The sequence below is a fragment of the Pholis gunnellus genome (assembly GCF_910591455.1).
Source record: "Pholis gunnellus genome assembly, chromosome: 21".
Taxonomy (NCBI): Eukaryota; Metazoa; Chordata; class Actinopteri; order Perciformes; family Pholidae; genus Pholis; species Pholis gunnellus.
The window spans coordinates 7,386,713-7,398,273 of NC_136548.1; the positions used below are offsets into that span (position 1 = coordinate 7,386,713).

At 45.3% G+C, this 11,561-nt stretch overlaps 1 protein-coding gene across 3 annotated transcripts in view; it reads right to left on the reverse strand.

Moving 5' to 3' along the window:
• Positions 1-11,561, reverse strand: part of trrap (transformation/transcription domain-associated protein) — a gene marked incomplete at its 5' end in the record, with an annotated part of 70,269 nt that overhangs the window by 27,357 nt on the left and 31,351 nt on the right. For all 3 annotated transcript variants that reach the window (XM_079183331.1, XM_079183330.1, XM_079183329.1), the window contains 13 exons: positions 1,157-1,292; positions 2,010-2,122; positions 2,451-2,588; positions 2,966-3,253; positions 4,589-4,708; positions 5,082-5,228; positions 5,398-5,577; positions 5,757-5,970; positions 7,262-7,383; positions 7,854-8,053; positions 9,211-9,360; positions 10,223-10,351; positions 10,568-10,781. In XM_079183331.1, coding sequence (XP_079039457.1) covers positions 1,157-1,292; positions 2,010-2,122; positions 2,451-2,588; positions 2,966-3,253; positions 4,589-4,708; positions 5,082-5,228; positions 5,398-5,577; positions 5,757-5,970; positions 7,262-7,383; positions 7,854-8,053; positions 9,211-9,360; positions 10,223-10,351; positions 10,568-10,781 — 2,151 coding nt within the window. The remainder of the gene's footprint in view (positions 1-1,156; positions 1,293-2,009; positions 2,123-2,450; positions 2,589-2,965; positions 3,254-4,588; positions 4,709-5,081; positions 5,229-5,397; positions 5,578-5,756; positions 5,971-7,261; positions 7,384-7,853; positions 8,054-9,210; positions 9,361-10,222; positions 10,352-10,567; positions 10,782-11,561) is intronic.

Here is an 11,561-nt window from a genome sequence, read left to right on the forward strand (position 1 = left end):
GGAGAGGAAACGGTCCCCGCTATTGATTAAATCGCTGAGTGCATTAACGCTAAACAAACAACAGCCCAGGGGGAGCCCGCCACGTCAAACCTGAGGTCTGCTGTTGTGTGTTTATAAGAGTGAAAAGAGCAAGAGCATGAGGAAGCATAGGTGTATATTTGTGTATGCTCTTCAGATGTCAGAGGAAATTACAGTGACCGGTTAGAGCACACTTCTCAGGGGGGGTGTGGTGACGCTTGATGAATATCCTGGAGACAGGGCCGCCCTTATCGTGAGCCGGCTGTAATCGAAAGCGGGGGACATTTGGACTTCGCCTCTGAGCTGGCGAGCAGTGGGCAGGCAGGCGACTTGCTCCTTCTCCTCCACCATAAAACAAATCGCCTCGCAGCAGATGCTGGGGGTAATTATTCACGCGCGCAGCTGTCGTAAATATTTGCCGCTAAAACCAGAGCCGCAGAGCGAGGGATGAAGAGATGGAGGAGGAGGTAAGAGAAGGGTAGCGATGACAGAAAGAAAAAAAACAAGTAAAGAAGAGAAGTTGGAGAAGTGAGAGACAAAAAAAAAAAAAGGGAAATGGGAACACAGAGGAAGGAAGGAAGGAAGGAAGGAAGGAAACACGGAGGAAGGGATATAGCGGTGTTGGTGCTGCCATCCAGACAATTTAATTAGGTGTCACCTTAGGACAGAGCGGCTCAATGGATTGGTTCCAAGTCTCCTTGGAAGAGCAAAGCAGGAGTATTTGTTATATGTCAGGTACTATCACGAGCTTGCCACCCGTCTACACTTTGTTTTAGGGAACACAAGGCCAATAAATTAACAGAGCAAAAAGCTGAACTGCATTACCACAGCTTTACAGCCAGCTCGCTCATTATCCCCCAGGGGGGGGAGGGGGGGGTGTCCCAATATCAAGTAACTATACTTCACACGGAAACGAGGCCTGCACTTAACGTACAGCACTGTACCTGAAACCAGGGGTGAAATGACAAAGTAGAGTCGAGGCTCTGGTTCACTGGGTTCAAGCCTACAGAGGCTCCACTGAGTCTGTGACTTCTATTTTCTGTCACAGTGTTTTTGTCCTGTGTGCAGATGTGTTTACATCTGCATAAATATGTGTAGTAATAGGTTTTTTTTTACATTGGGATTGCACAACACTCACCTGTACCAGAGCCTCCTTCATGGCAGCCCAGTTGGAAACCCTCCAAGCACACTCGAGCATGAGGTACGGGTTCGAGTGGCCTTTGGATTGGCCGTATTCTGTCAAAGGTTCCCACTGGTTCAATTCCTTCGAACAGCTGGACAAGAAGACGAGGGAGATGAAAGGTTTAGGCAACTTTAAACAGTGTATGCTTATAAATGTGGGGTCATTTGCAGCAGTCACTGTGGGAGGTTTGCCTGGTTAAAAAACTATATGTTGGCTCCTTAAAATACCGTCTGGGGTTTTTCACATTTGCATAGGCCGTATATTTGTGACTCCTTTATTAAAGCTATAAATGATTTGCATGGTTAAATACACCAAATACTTGAGGTAAAATACATTTAATTTGACCATTTTAAAATAATAATAATGGGGTTTTAACAGGCCGGGAAACGTTCGTCCTAGACTGTGGCAAGTTGTTATTAAAAAGTCATTTAATTCAGAAGCATCACAACCAACAGTGGACTTGAAAAATCACTGCTGACAGATGCATATTTTCCCCAGTAACCGCACCTATGCCACACCCATATATGAGCAAAAATTATATTTAGGCCTGCAAAGCAAACAACGACAGGCCACATGTATAGAAGAAAAATATACATTTCATACAGAAATTCTATTTGTTGATGATATTATGGCTTCTGGGCGCCCCCGCTGTATAATTTGTGTCATGAATGAAATAAACGTTATCTGGTTTGACCAATCAATGGTGCACAGTATATATATGAAGGTATTAAAGTAACAATCCACACTGGTTTTGTGCACACTCTCGATGTGTAACACGAGAGTGCCCTCTGGGATCCAGAAACCTTACCGTATCCAGTGGTCCTCCCAGAGCTGGTACTCTGGGAAGATGGCTGGGGAGACGTTGCTCCTCTCGTGCTCTTTCCTGGCCTTCTCCATTGCTTTCTCGTAGCTTTCTTGGGCCTGAACAGACACGTGAAAGATGTTAATAAAAAGCTTTTTGAGGCTAATAGAATGATTATCGGTACAACCTGCCCGCCTCGCTGCAACCTTTTCTTTTATATCCTCGTTGATATAAATGGATATATAAGATTAGAAACACCTCTCAGTGAAATGCAATATAATTTAACGGCACCACAAATTACAGCCCATAAAGTTAAATAACACCTTCACGGTGGTAGGATTTATTTGCAGGACGGTGAAACCCAATAAACTGGCAACAGAGTCTCGGAAGTAGGACCATGCATTCATTTGAAAGTGGCCGCTGGTTTCCTTTCAGGGTAACGCTCACCTGTTCAAAGAAACCATGCTGCTCGTAGGCGATGGCCGTGGCGGTCTCAGGAAACTTGCACCTCTTCTGCCACAGGCCGGCCCACATGTCCTCCTCTTGGAGCAGAGAGTAGAGCTCTGCTAGAGAGTCCAAAATCTCCTGTAGGGAGGTAGAACAAAATGTAGACGGCAGCAGAACAAATTGAAACGTTTGCAAAATACGTTCAAACTAAATAAGAGGCAGAGCGCCGACTTTAAACGTGAGGCTGAGACGCACAAAAATACACATTTAAATATATGTTCAGATCCTCCACTGTGGAAGAGAAGGATTCATAAGAAAAAGAGTGTCACATTATGATCTATTTTGTTTTTTGAGAATTTCTAAAAGTCATGGAGGAAATACTTCATTGTACCAATATTGTAAATTGTCAAGTTAATAAATATTAGCCAAAACAAAAAAAATCTTTAAACTTTGATAGTGCCCGCTCAAAGTGTATATATATATGTATATATATACATATATATATGTATATATACCTGTTGAGGTGGTGTGATGCTCTCCTGCTCGTAGAACTCGGTGCTCTGCTTGGGTTTGTTGTGCAGGCTGAGGCCCTTTTCAAAGGCCTGCTGCTCCAGCATTAAAGTGGAGCGCAGCCAGAGGTTGTGCGTCTTGCCCAAGTACTTCAGCACACACGGGCGGATGGGAATGGGAGGCACACACTGGGACATGGCCTCGACGAAGCAGTTGAGGGCGCTGGGCTGACAGTCCCTCTGGGCCTGGTGGCTGCCGCTGCAAAGGAAAGGACTCATTTCTCCGGACAGAGCCTGCAGAGCGGAGGAGAGAGAGAGAGAGAGCTCATCAACTACACACAGTTTCACTTAAATATAGCATATTGATAAAGGCATTCTGTTGCATGTACGGGATGCAACGTGGTGCATGTTTTCCAGTAACAGAGAGCGTACGGTGTCTGTGAAGGGAGACACTGTATGCAGCTTGTTTGTGTATTCAGAACAGAAAATTAAAGACTTAAGAACGTCTACTTTTATTTCAGGTAATAGCATTATTCGCTTGTTTAAAAGCTACACAAAGCCTCTCAGAGCAGCCACATTTGCACAAAAAAACTTTGAGTGTGACCGCTGAGTTAGTGCTCTGATAATCATGACTGACACACACTCAGAAATAAATGATGTATTGGTAATGAATAGAATTTCCACTGCCCGTTGACAGCATCGAATAATTAATCCCTTGATGGTCACTTTAATGAGGCTGGTGGTGGAGAAGGCCAGTATGTCATCAAATTCCTTTCCTGAGGAGAATATGCTCTTCTATAATTCCCATGTAATAATCCCCCCCCCCCCCCCCCCCCCCCCAAAGAAATACATTTACAGCATAAATTGATATGGTGTAATAGCGGTATGAAACACAGAGCTGAGCTAGGCGTGAGAATACACACGTGACATATTAGTGACATCATGCCTAAATAACTTTGAAGCAATCTCTCTACTGACTGCATCTTTCAGATGTTTAAGAGCTCAATCACTTAAAATCAGAGCCTTTCAACGAGTCTCAAAATACTCGACATGCATCTGGTTCGTTAAACTCATTACAGCGGTCCTCCCTCTGCTTTCTCGTTTCCATATTAGGCATAAATGAATCAGTCCTCATTGAGCGGAATTGCACGTTTTGAGACAAATGGGATGGCCGAGGTCAGAGTTACTGTCTTGCTTGCGTCGTTGAGGTATAGAAAAGGATAAAGAGAGTGGATGAGTATGTATGTATGCGTTTGGGCACAAGGAGAACAAATAGGCAATGTGCAAAAATACTAGGAGATGGAGAGAAGACATACGTGTGCATCTGTCTTTGTGATTCAGATTCAGGAAGAGACTGAATTGTCATTGTGTCATTTACAAAAAAGGGGCTTGTTAAGATTCTAAAAAGTAGTGGCATCACTTGCATTCTGTACGGCTCTTAGTATGCAAGCTGCGTCGCGCAAGCTCAATTACATAAAATATTTCCCCACAAAGCTGGATGTTGATTACCTCAACCATCGGCATACTTACACATACTCGTCGTTGTACTGAAATGTCCTAAAACTTTAGTTACCTAGCTACGTGCTTCTGTGCCCCGGATGTAACTAGAGGCCAGGACGCTATACTCACATGCTGCTGCCTGTCAGAGAGGATCTTCCAGAGGCGAGGGAAGAGCTGAACCCAGGTCCTCTCAGCCAGCGGTGTGGAGATGTGACAGAGCTGGACCAGAGCGTTCAGAAGTGCCCCCGTCTAAACCAGAGCAGAGACAAAAAAAAAATCAAAAAAAGAATGACAGCTGCTGACTCAGCAAGGCGGTGGTTCCCTGTCTTCGGGGCTCGAGAGCACCGCGGATACGCTATCCTACTGGGGTCGGTAATTGTATTCAACTGATGTTCTACGTTGAAAAACACGTCCCACGTTTTACAGCTAGAATGAAAATCAGCAGGGTGATGGATCATAAAAAAAACTTCTGCAAAATAGACATTAGGGAAAATATTTGAAACTTATATATCTCAAACAATGCGTCCTCTGCTAGAAGGGAACACTGAAAGTTCCTCACATCAGCATTGCAGTTTTCTCAGCCCCTCAGTACACCGCTGGACAGAGTGGAGGCCAATCTTACCTTGACCTCCCGTAGTGAGTCGAGAAACTTGTCGTGGCGGTTTGTCAGCATGTGCAGCTGGTTGCCTGCGTCTCTCTCAGCCTGCTCCTTGGTCTTGGGGATGGCGGTCTGGTCACCTGGTGCTAGTTCTATGTCTATCTCCACATCCTGCCACAGAAGAGAGGAAAACGATTGTCTTTTGGGGGAGCTTTGCGAGCTAAGAAGGTTTAACCTTTTCACAGGACCACAGTGTGTAACACACCTAATTGGATAATGTGCTAAATTTATGCGAGTGAGGCGTGTCTCTTGATGCATTGTGTGCGTTTGTGTGTCCCACCTCCTCCTTGGTCTCGCTGGTCTGACTCTCACGTGGCTCCTGCTTGACATGTGTCGCCATAGCGAAGGCAGCGCGGTCGTGGCTGTCTGCCAGGTTGATGACGTTAGTGATGGAGGGCAGCATGGATCCCTGGCAGCTGGTGCCGATGATAGTGTTTCGTTCACACACCGCCAGCAGCAGCTAAAACACACACACACACACACACACACACAAAAAGACCAGGTGCAAAAGGTCAGTGACAGTAAATGACATGACAACAAGAGGGTAGTTGAAATTAAACTACTTTTGAATGAAAAATGCATTCTTTTTAATGTTGGATAAAAGGCTTTAAAAAGGACCAGAGGCAGCGCTCGGCTTACCTCTATGCACTGTTTGATCCAGAAGTGGCTGCCCATGGCCTCCCAGTTCTGAGAGCAGCCGATGTAGAGCAGCCTCTCGTACACGCGCCGCTTCATGGAGGAGTCAAACACCTCAAAGAACTTGGCTCTGATCAGCGGCTGAGTGCACCGAAGCCCCGAGAGGAAGGCCGGCTCCAGCTTGGACGTGATGTCACTTCCTGAAAGGCTCTCGTCCCTGAATAGTGCGACGGGCAAAACGTTTGTTTGACAGAGCTTGCGTACCGGCTTTTACCCATTTGACAATAATCACTGTGACACAAAGGGCTCAGTGGCATTTCTTGAGAATAGCAACAACACTCAAGACATGTTGAAGTGCATTTGTAAATGAATTATGTTACTAAATATCATCCGAACAGTACCACCCTGGACAGGTCGCCAGATGATCACAGGGCCGACACAGACAGCCGATCACACACCTACAGTACGTGGAAGCCCGAGAACCCAGAAACACAAGCTAAGAAAAACTACATTTTTAAAATAATACAAAGAATATTATAAAAGTTAGATATACAGCTCATTTTTGAATGTCTGTGTAACTGTTAACTGTGTAACTAATTAGCACAAAAAGTCATCTCGGAGCAACATTCTAACGTAAGGCGCCCGCATGTTCAAACAGCCGCGTAGTGCAACACTGGCAGTCGCGGAAGTGCGGGGAGATGGCAGTTAACACTGAATATTCTGTGAAATTAAGTATCTTTAATGTGGTTACTCCACAGTTAGTAAAGCACCAACCGTCATGTATTTAACACTTAAATAACAAATGTCATCATTGCGACATCATCCTGCTGCACTAAACGGGCCTCGTGGGTATGATTCACATAGCAGAAGGAGAGAGGGAGGCTGGGATAAAAACAACAAAAGGCAAGGCTGCCACAGCTGCATATTGCCCCTATTTGCGCCATTCTCTTAATCACACATTGTACTGGCACAGCTGCTTTATCATTCCATTACCATTACTCGCTGTCCATCACGGCTTTACGGCTCGTTTTAAACCTTTTCGACATGAAGAGCAGATGGGCTGGAGGAATACGGGGTACATTTGGCTGATTAAATGTGTATGTGTGAGAGACAGAAAGACAAAAGGGACGGAGTTTGATGAATAGCGGGCAGTAGGACCCCCCCCACCCCCCACCCACCTTTCCACCTTCTTTCTATTTTCTTTGGCTTCAAATTCAGTTAATGAATTCCTCTGCTTTCATGTACCACCAACTGACTAATCATTTGCATCTATTGAGCCTGATCCATCATTCCCGATCCTTACTTTGATCTTTTAAAAAGAAAAAGAAAGATGAATGGTACACCACACATGCTTCAAACCCCGTCCTCCTCATCTTGACCCAACCTCCCGCGTCTTTCCCCGACTCACCCTCCCCGACCTTCATCCCCCTCCTTTTTAAGATGGATGCAAGGGCGGCGTGGCGTCAGCGGCACGGCCATTTGGCCATGTGATGAATGGCGGTAATTACCTGTAGACGTAATTAACGAGGTCCAGGAACTGGGCGTTTAACTCAAGTTCGTCGGGGAAACGCTTCTCTATGTAGGTCATCATCTTCACCAGCAGGATGGACTTCTCGCGCAGGTTGGGCATCTGGAGGGAGGTGGAAGAAGAAGGTAGAAAGGAGCGATAGTGGCGATGAAAATCAACGAGAGAGAAAGAGAGAGAGAGAGAGAGAGAGAGAGAGAGAGAGAGAGAGAGAGAGAGAGAGAGAGAGAGGAGAAAATAAGAAACAGAATCTATTCAGATTCTTTCTTGTAACTGCATCTCTCCGTCCAGCTCAGCCTTTTACTGCTTGCTGTCCTTCTACAGCGTAAAAGAAAATAAAGACCAACGACACCTCTGAGGGTGTAATGCTAATGTTAACCTCACTGGGTTTACAAAATGTGCTTCGCTTGCTGTTTGTCCAAAAGGTTTCACACCTTTTAAAAAAAATGTACATTGATGATTCCCACCTAATATTATCAAAGAAACAATGCGATGATCTGCTAAATCACGCATTTTGTTTGCACACATTATATTTGCGTAACGTCATATTGTTTCAGAGGAAGCCTCCGTCTTACCTGATTCGCAGCCATCGGGGAATTGTTCTTCACCCACTCTTCAACAATTTTGACGACAGCGCGGAGGATTTTGGGGTCAGGTGACTTCTCAATGAGCGACGTGAGGATGACCTGGATGAAGTTCTTCCTCATTTCCATGCTCATGACGGACAGGCGAGTCTTCACCAGGTCAAGACTCAGCATTACCAGCTCGCTGGTCACTAGAGGAACAGAGGGGTCAACGGTGAGAGGCGGGACAGAGACAAACTAGCGACCAAGAGACAAAAAAGCTATTTCATTAATTAATTTCAGCTATTTTAATATTGATGGAAAGTATTTGTTGACAGTTGTGGATAAAGTATCATCCACAGTATATACAAAAGACACCAGCTGAATTTATTGTGTCTTCAATATCAGCTAGGTAAGCAACTTAAATATTGTTATTTTTTCCTTATTGCTATTCTGAAATTTAAGAGCTCTAAAAATGTTATTTTTAAAAAGTCAAAACTTGTCTTATTTTCTCGAGAGTCAAGCTGCTCATGCGAGTCCCGCACTTATATATTTGTTAGTGGTGATAATACAACTTAATAGTCGGGTTGGAACTACTTTACAAGGAAGTTCATTAGATTAGTGAGACATGAGGTTGGTTAGTGACTAGAAATGTGCCTAGTAGAGGGTAGATGTCTGCGTTTCCCGATATAGTCATTAGGGAGCAATTTAGAGCCCAGATAGCATCTTACAGCCATTACCTCCCTTCTGAGAAGAAGCAACAGGAATCATGTAGTGCCCGACTTCTATAAATCCGGTGAAGAGAAGCTCGGAGAAGACAGGGAACCTCGATGAATTTTGTAATAGTCACGAGAAAGCTAAACAACACTTGTCTTCTCTTTACCCTTGCTGCCTGAAGTACGAGGCAGGTTGTCAAGCGGTTCTATATCAAACACTGTCTACCCTTTCAAACCCACAGCACAACATCACGAGGTTACCATCGGTTTGTTTGATCCGGAGAGAGGCCATCGGACGATACCGAGATGAGGAACAGTCTCTGTGAAAGCATCTGTACCGTGGGTCTCACCCGACTACGAAAGCTACTGAGGACACAGCTGTGGGTCATTGATATAGAACTTTTGATCCGGCCTTTGTAAGGGGCCAGGCTCTGCTGAGATACTCGAGCTCTGACGGAGTCTGAGGAAAGTCAACAAACGAGCGATGCGTACAAGTGACCGCACGCACGGCCCTTGTTGGATCGGAGTTGGGGATACGTATGCAGACTAGCCTTCCTGATCATGTCAGCCAGCTGAAACTGCCGCACTGTAATATTAGTTCAATTGAAGTCTGGCTTCCTCATATTCTTTCCACTGAATTCATGTCCATGTACCCGTGCTGGTTTCCGTGACCCCTGGGTTGGCCTGCTGGGGGCTCAGGTGTTCGCGCACCATCTTCTGCAGCGAGCGCATGAACACCGAGATGAGGCGGTCGATGTAGCTGGCGTTGTAACTGCAGGCTGACTTCAGGATCATCAGTGTTCCTGGGAGACAAATGAAGGGGAAGAGAGAGCGAGAGAGAGAGGGTGAGAAACACAACAACATGACAAGAACCCCAACCTCTGTGGGGGCAAAGTGACAGACACACACAAGGACTTTATTTCTTCTTTAAAAAGGGAATCTAATTTAAGTTTATCACAGAGGGACAAGTCAAATAAATATCCTTCTCTGATGCTAGAAGGGAGATAAATGTTAAAATGTAACCCCCCCCCCCCCGCAAATCACATCAGCGCTTCCTCTCTTTGACAGCAGGACACCAAATGCTTTATATTGACCACAACGGCCATTTTGGGAAACCACACAAAGTAGCATTACCTTTAGTCTGTTCCCCAAAAAGTCATTTGTCACCTTAAGGGCCCTTTATTCGGAAAGCTACTGCATAGTTCAAATAAAAGAAAAAGACAATCTCATAACTGTCTCTTTGGAATAAGCTTCAATGTAAGTATTTGAGATAAATACTCTCGGACATCTGGTTAAATAGCAGTAATGTTCGTACGGGGAGGGCGGCCGAAAGCAGCAGTTCTTCCAGAAACAACCTTTCCCAAACCGCTGGACTGTGGCCTCCGTTTAAACAGACCAGATGTCAGCCCGAGCGGCGGGGCTCGTCGGCTTGCATTTTAACGACCCACTCACCGGCTTAATTGCGAAAAGTGACGAAAGTGGCTTGGTTTTTGTAAGGATGGAGAGGGAGTGTGAAAAATGTTAAAAACCAAACCAAACCCCACACACACACACACACACACACACACACACACACACACACACCCGCAGGGTTTATGAGCGACAATGTGAGAGTAAAGGAACGAAGGAGAAGAAGAAAAAAGGGGAGCGGTGGGGAGGTCTTACCGAAGAGCTGTGTGGGGTTAGTGTTGCTTGTGGCTTTTTCGTAGTTGGTAAGTCCCTCATAGATGACCTTGCCCACAGCAGCATACAGACACTCCAACTCCTCATACTTCGATGCCACCGTTGATGTGCCTAGAGGGAGAGAGCAGTGTTTACTTCAAACAAAGAGAAGCTGAGTATCCAAATCAAGCACATGGCATGATAAAAGCAAACTTAGGAATTTAAGCATCAATTAAAAGAGCAACGGTCCAAATATTTTGTCAATTTCCTCAGACATGCAGTGCTTTCCTGAGTTTATGAGTGCAAGCTGGCTTGTTACAATTTAGGCATTGAGCGCTGGTGGCTTACTAGGCTCGGTGGGGAAGATGCTCATGAGTCGAGAAAGGAGGGAGTGGACGGCCCGCAGGACTTTGGTGTTGCCGCAGGTCATGCATGCGGCGATGCCCCGCTGGAGGGGCTTAAAATGGGCCAGGATGGCCGGGGACTGCAGCACCGTCAGCAGGAAGCAGAGGATCTCCAGTCCGGTGCAGATGTTGGAGATGTTAGCCTGGGCTGGCTGCTCCTGAGAGGGCATGGAGAACAGTGGAAGCAGGTCAGTGGAGTAAAAGAAGTGTGTGGATAAGACGGTCAACGGTGGACAGACTATACGAGGGCAGTTACTACCAGTCGATTGATCTGATTAACTGATCTCACCATTGCAACAAATGCGACTCTAGCCCATAGATAATTATCTGTTATATCTATGTGCGTCTCTCTCTTCACCTCTTTTTGGAGAATAATTTCCTATATTGTCGCTTTTCTTAAAGCAATAACATCTGTAGGGGAATTTGAATAAGGCTCATATTATGCCTCTTAATAAAAGTGACCTCCATATCTAGGAAAATATGACGGCTTCTCTTTTCAGACCCAAGTCTACAACTCTAAAACAAAGCAAGAAAAAAACTATTCTGCAAATTCATCCCTCGATGCATTAATCATCCAAGTTTTTATTACACAGACAAGACAACTCAGGAATCAATATTCTACACACAGAGGTATTTCTCACACAAAAAAGAACAGAGGCAGCGTGATTGCCGCTAAACCAAAGATCAATGGCCAACATTGGGTCCTAATTTTGTCTAAATTGCAATCAAGGTTCGGCGCGATTGCGGGGCCAAGAGGATAATCTGGGACAGATCCATAGCACTAATCTTGGCTAATGAACAAGGTGACTCTTGTGATAAAGCTCCTGGTAGATATTAGGGTGGTATTGATTCGGCACCGTATTAACAGAACGGGACCGTGTCTCTGGAGCCATGCAGATTCGGGCATGTATGTGCTTCAAGCGTGCGATCGTGTGCAT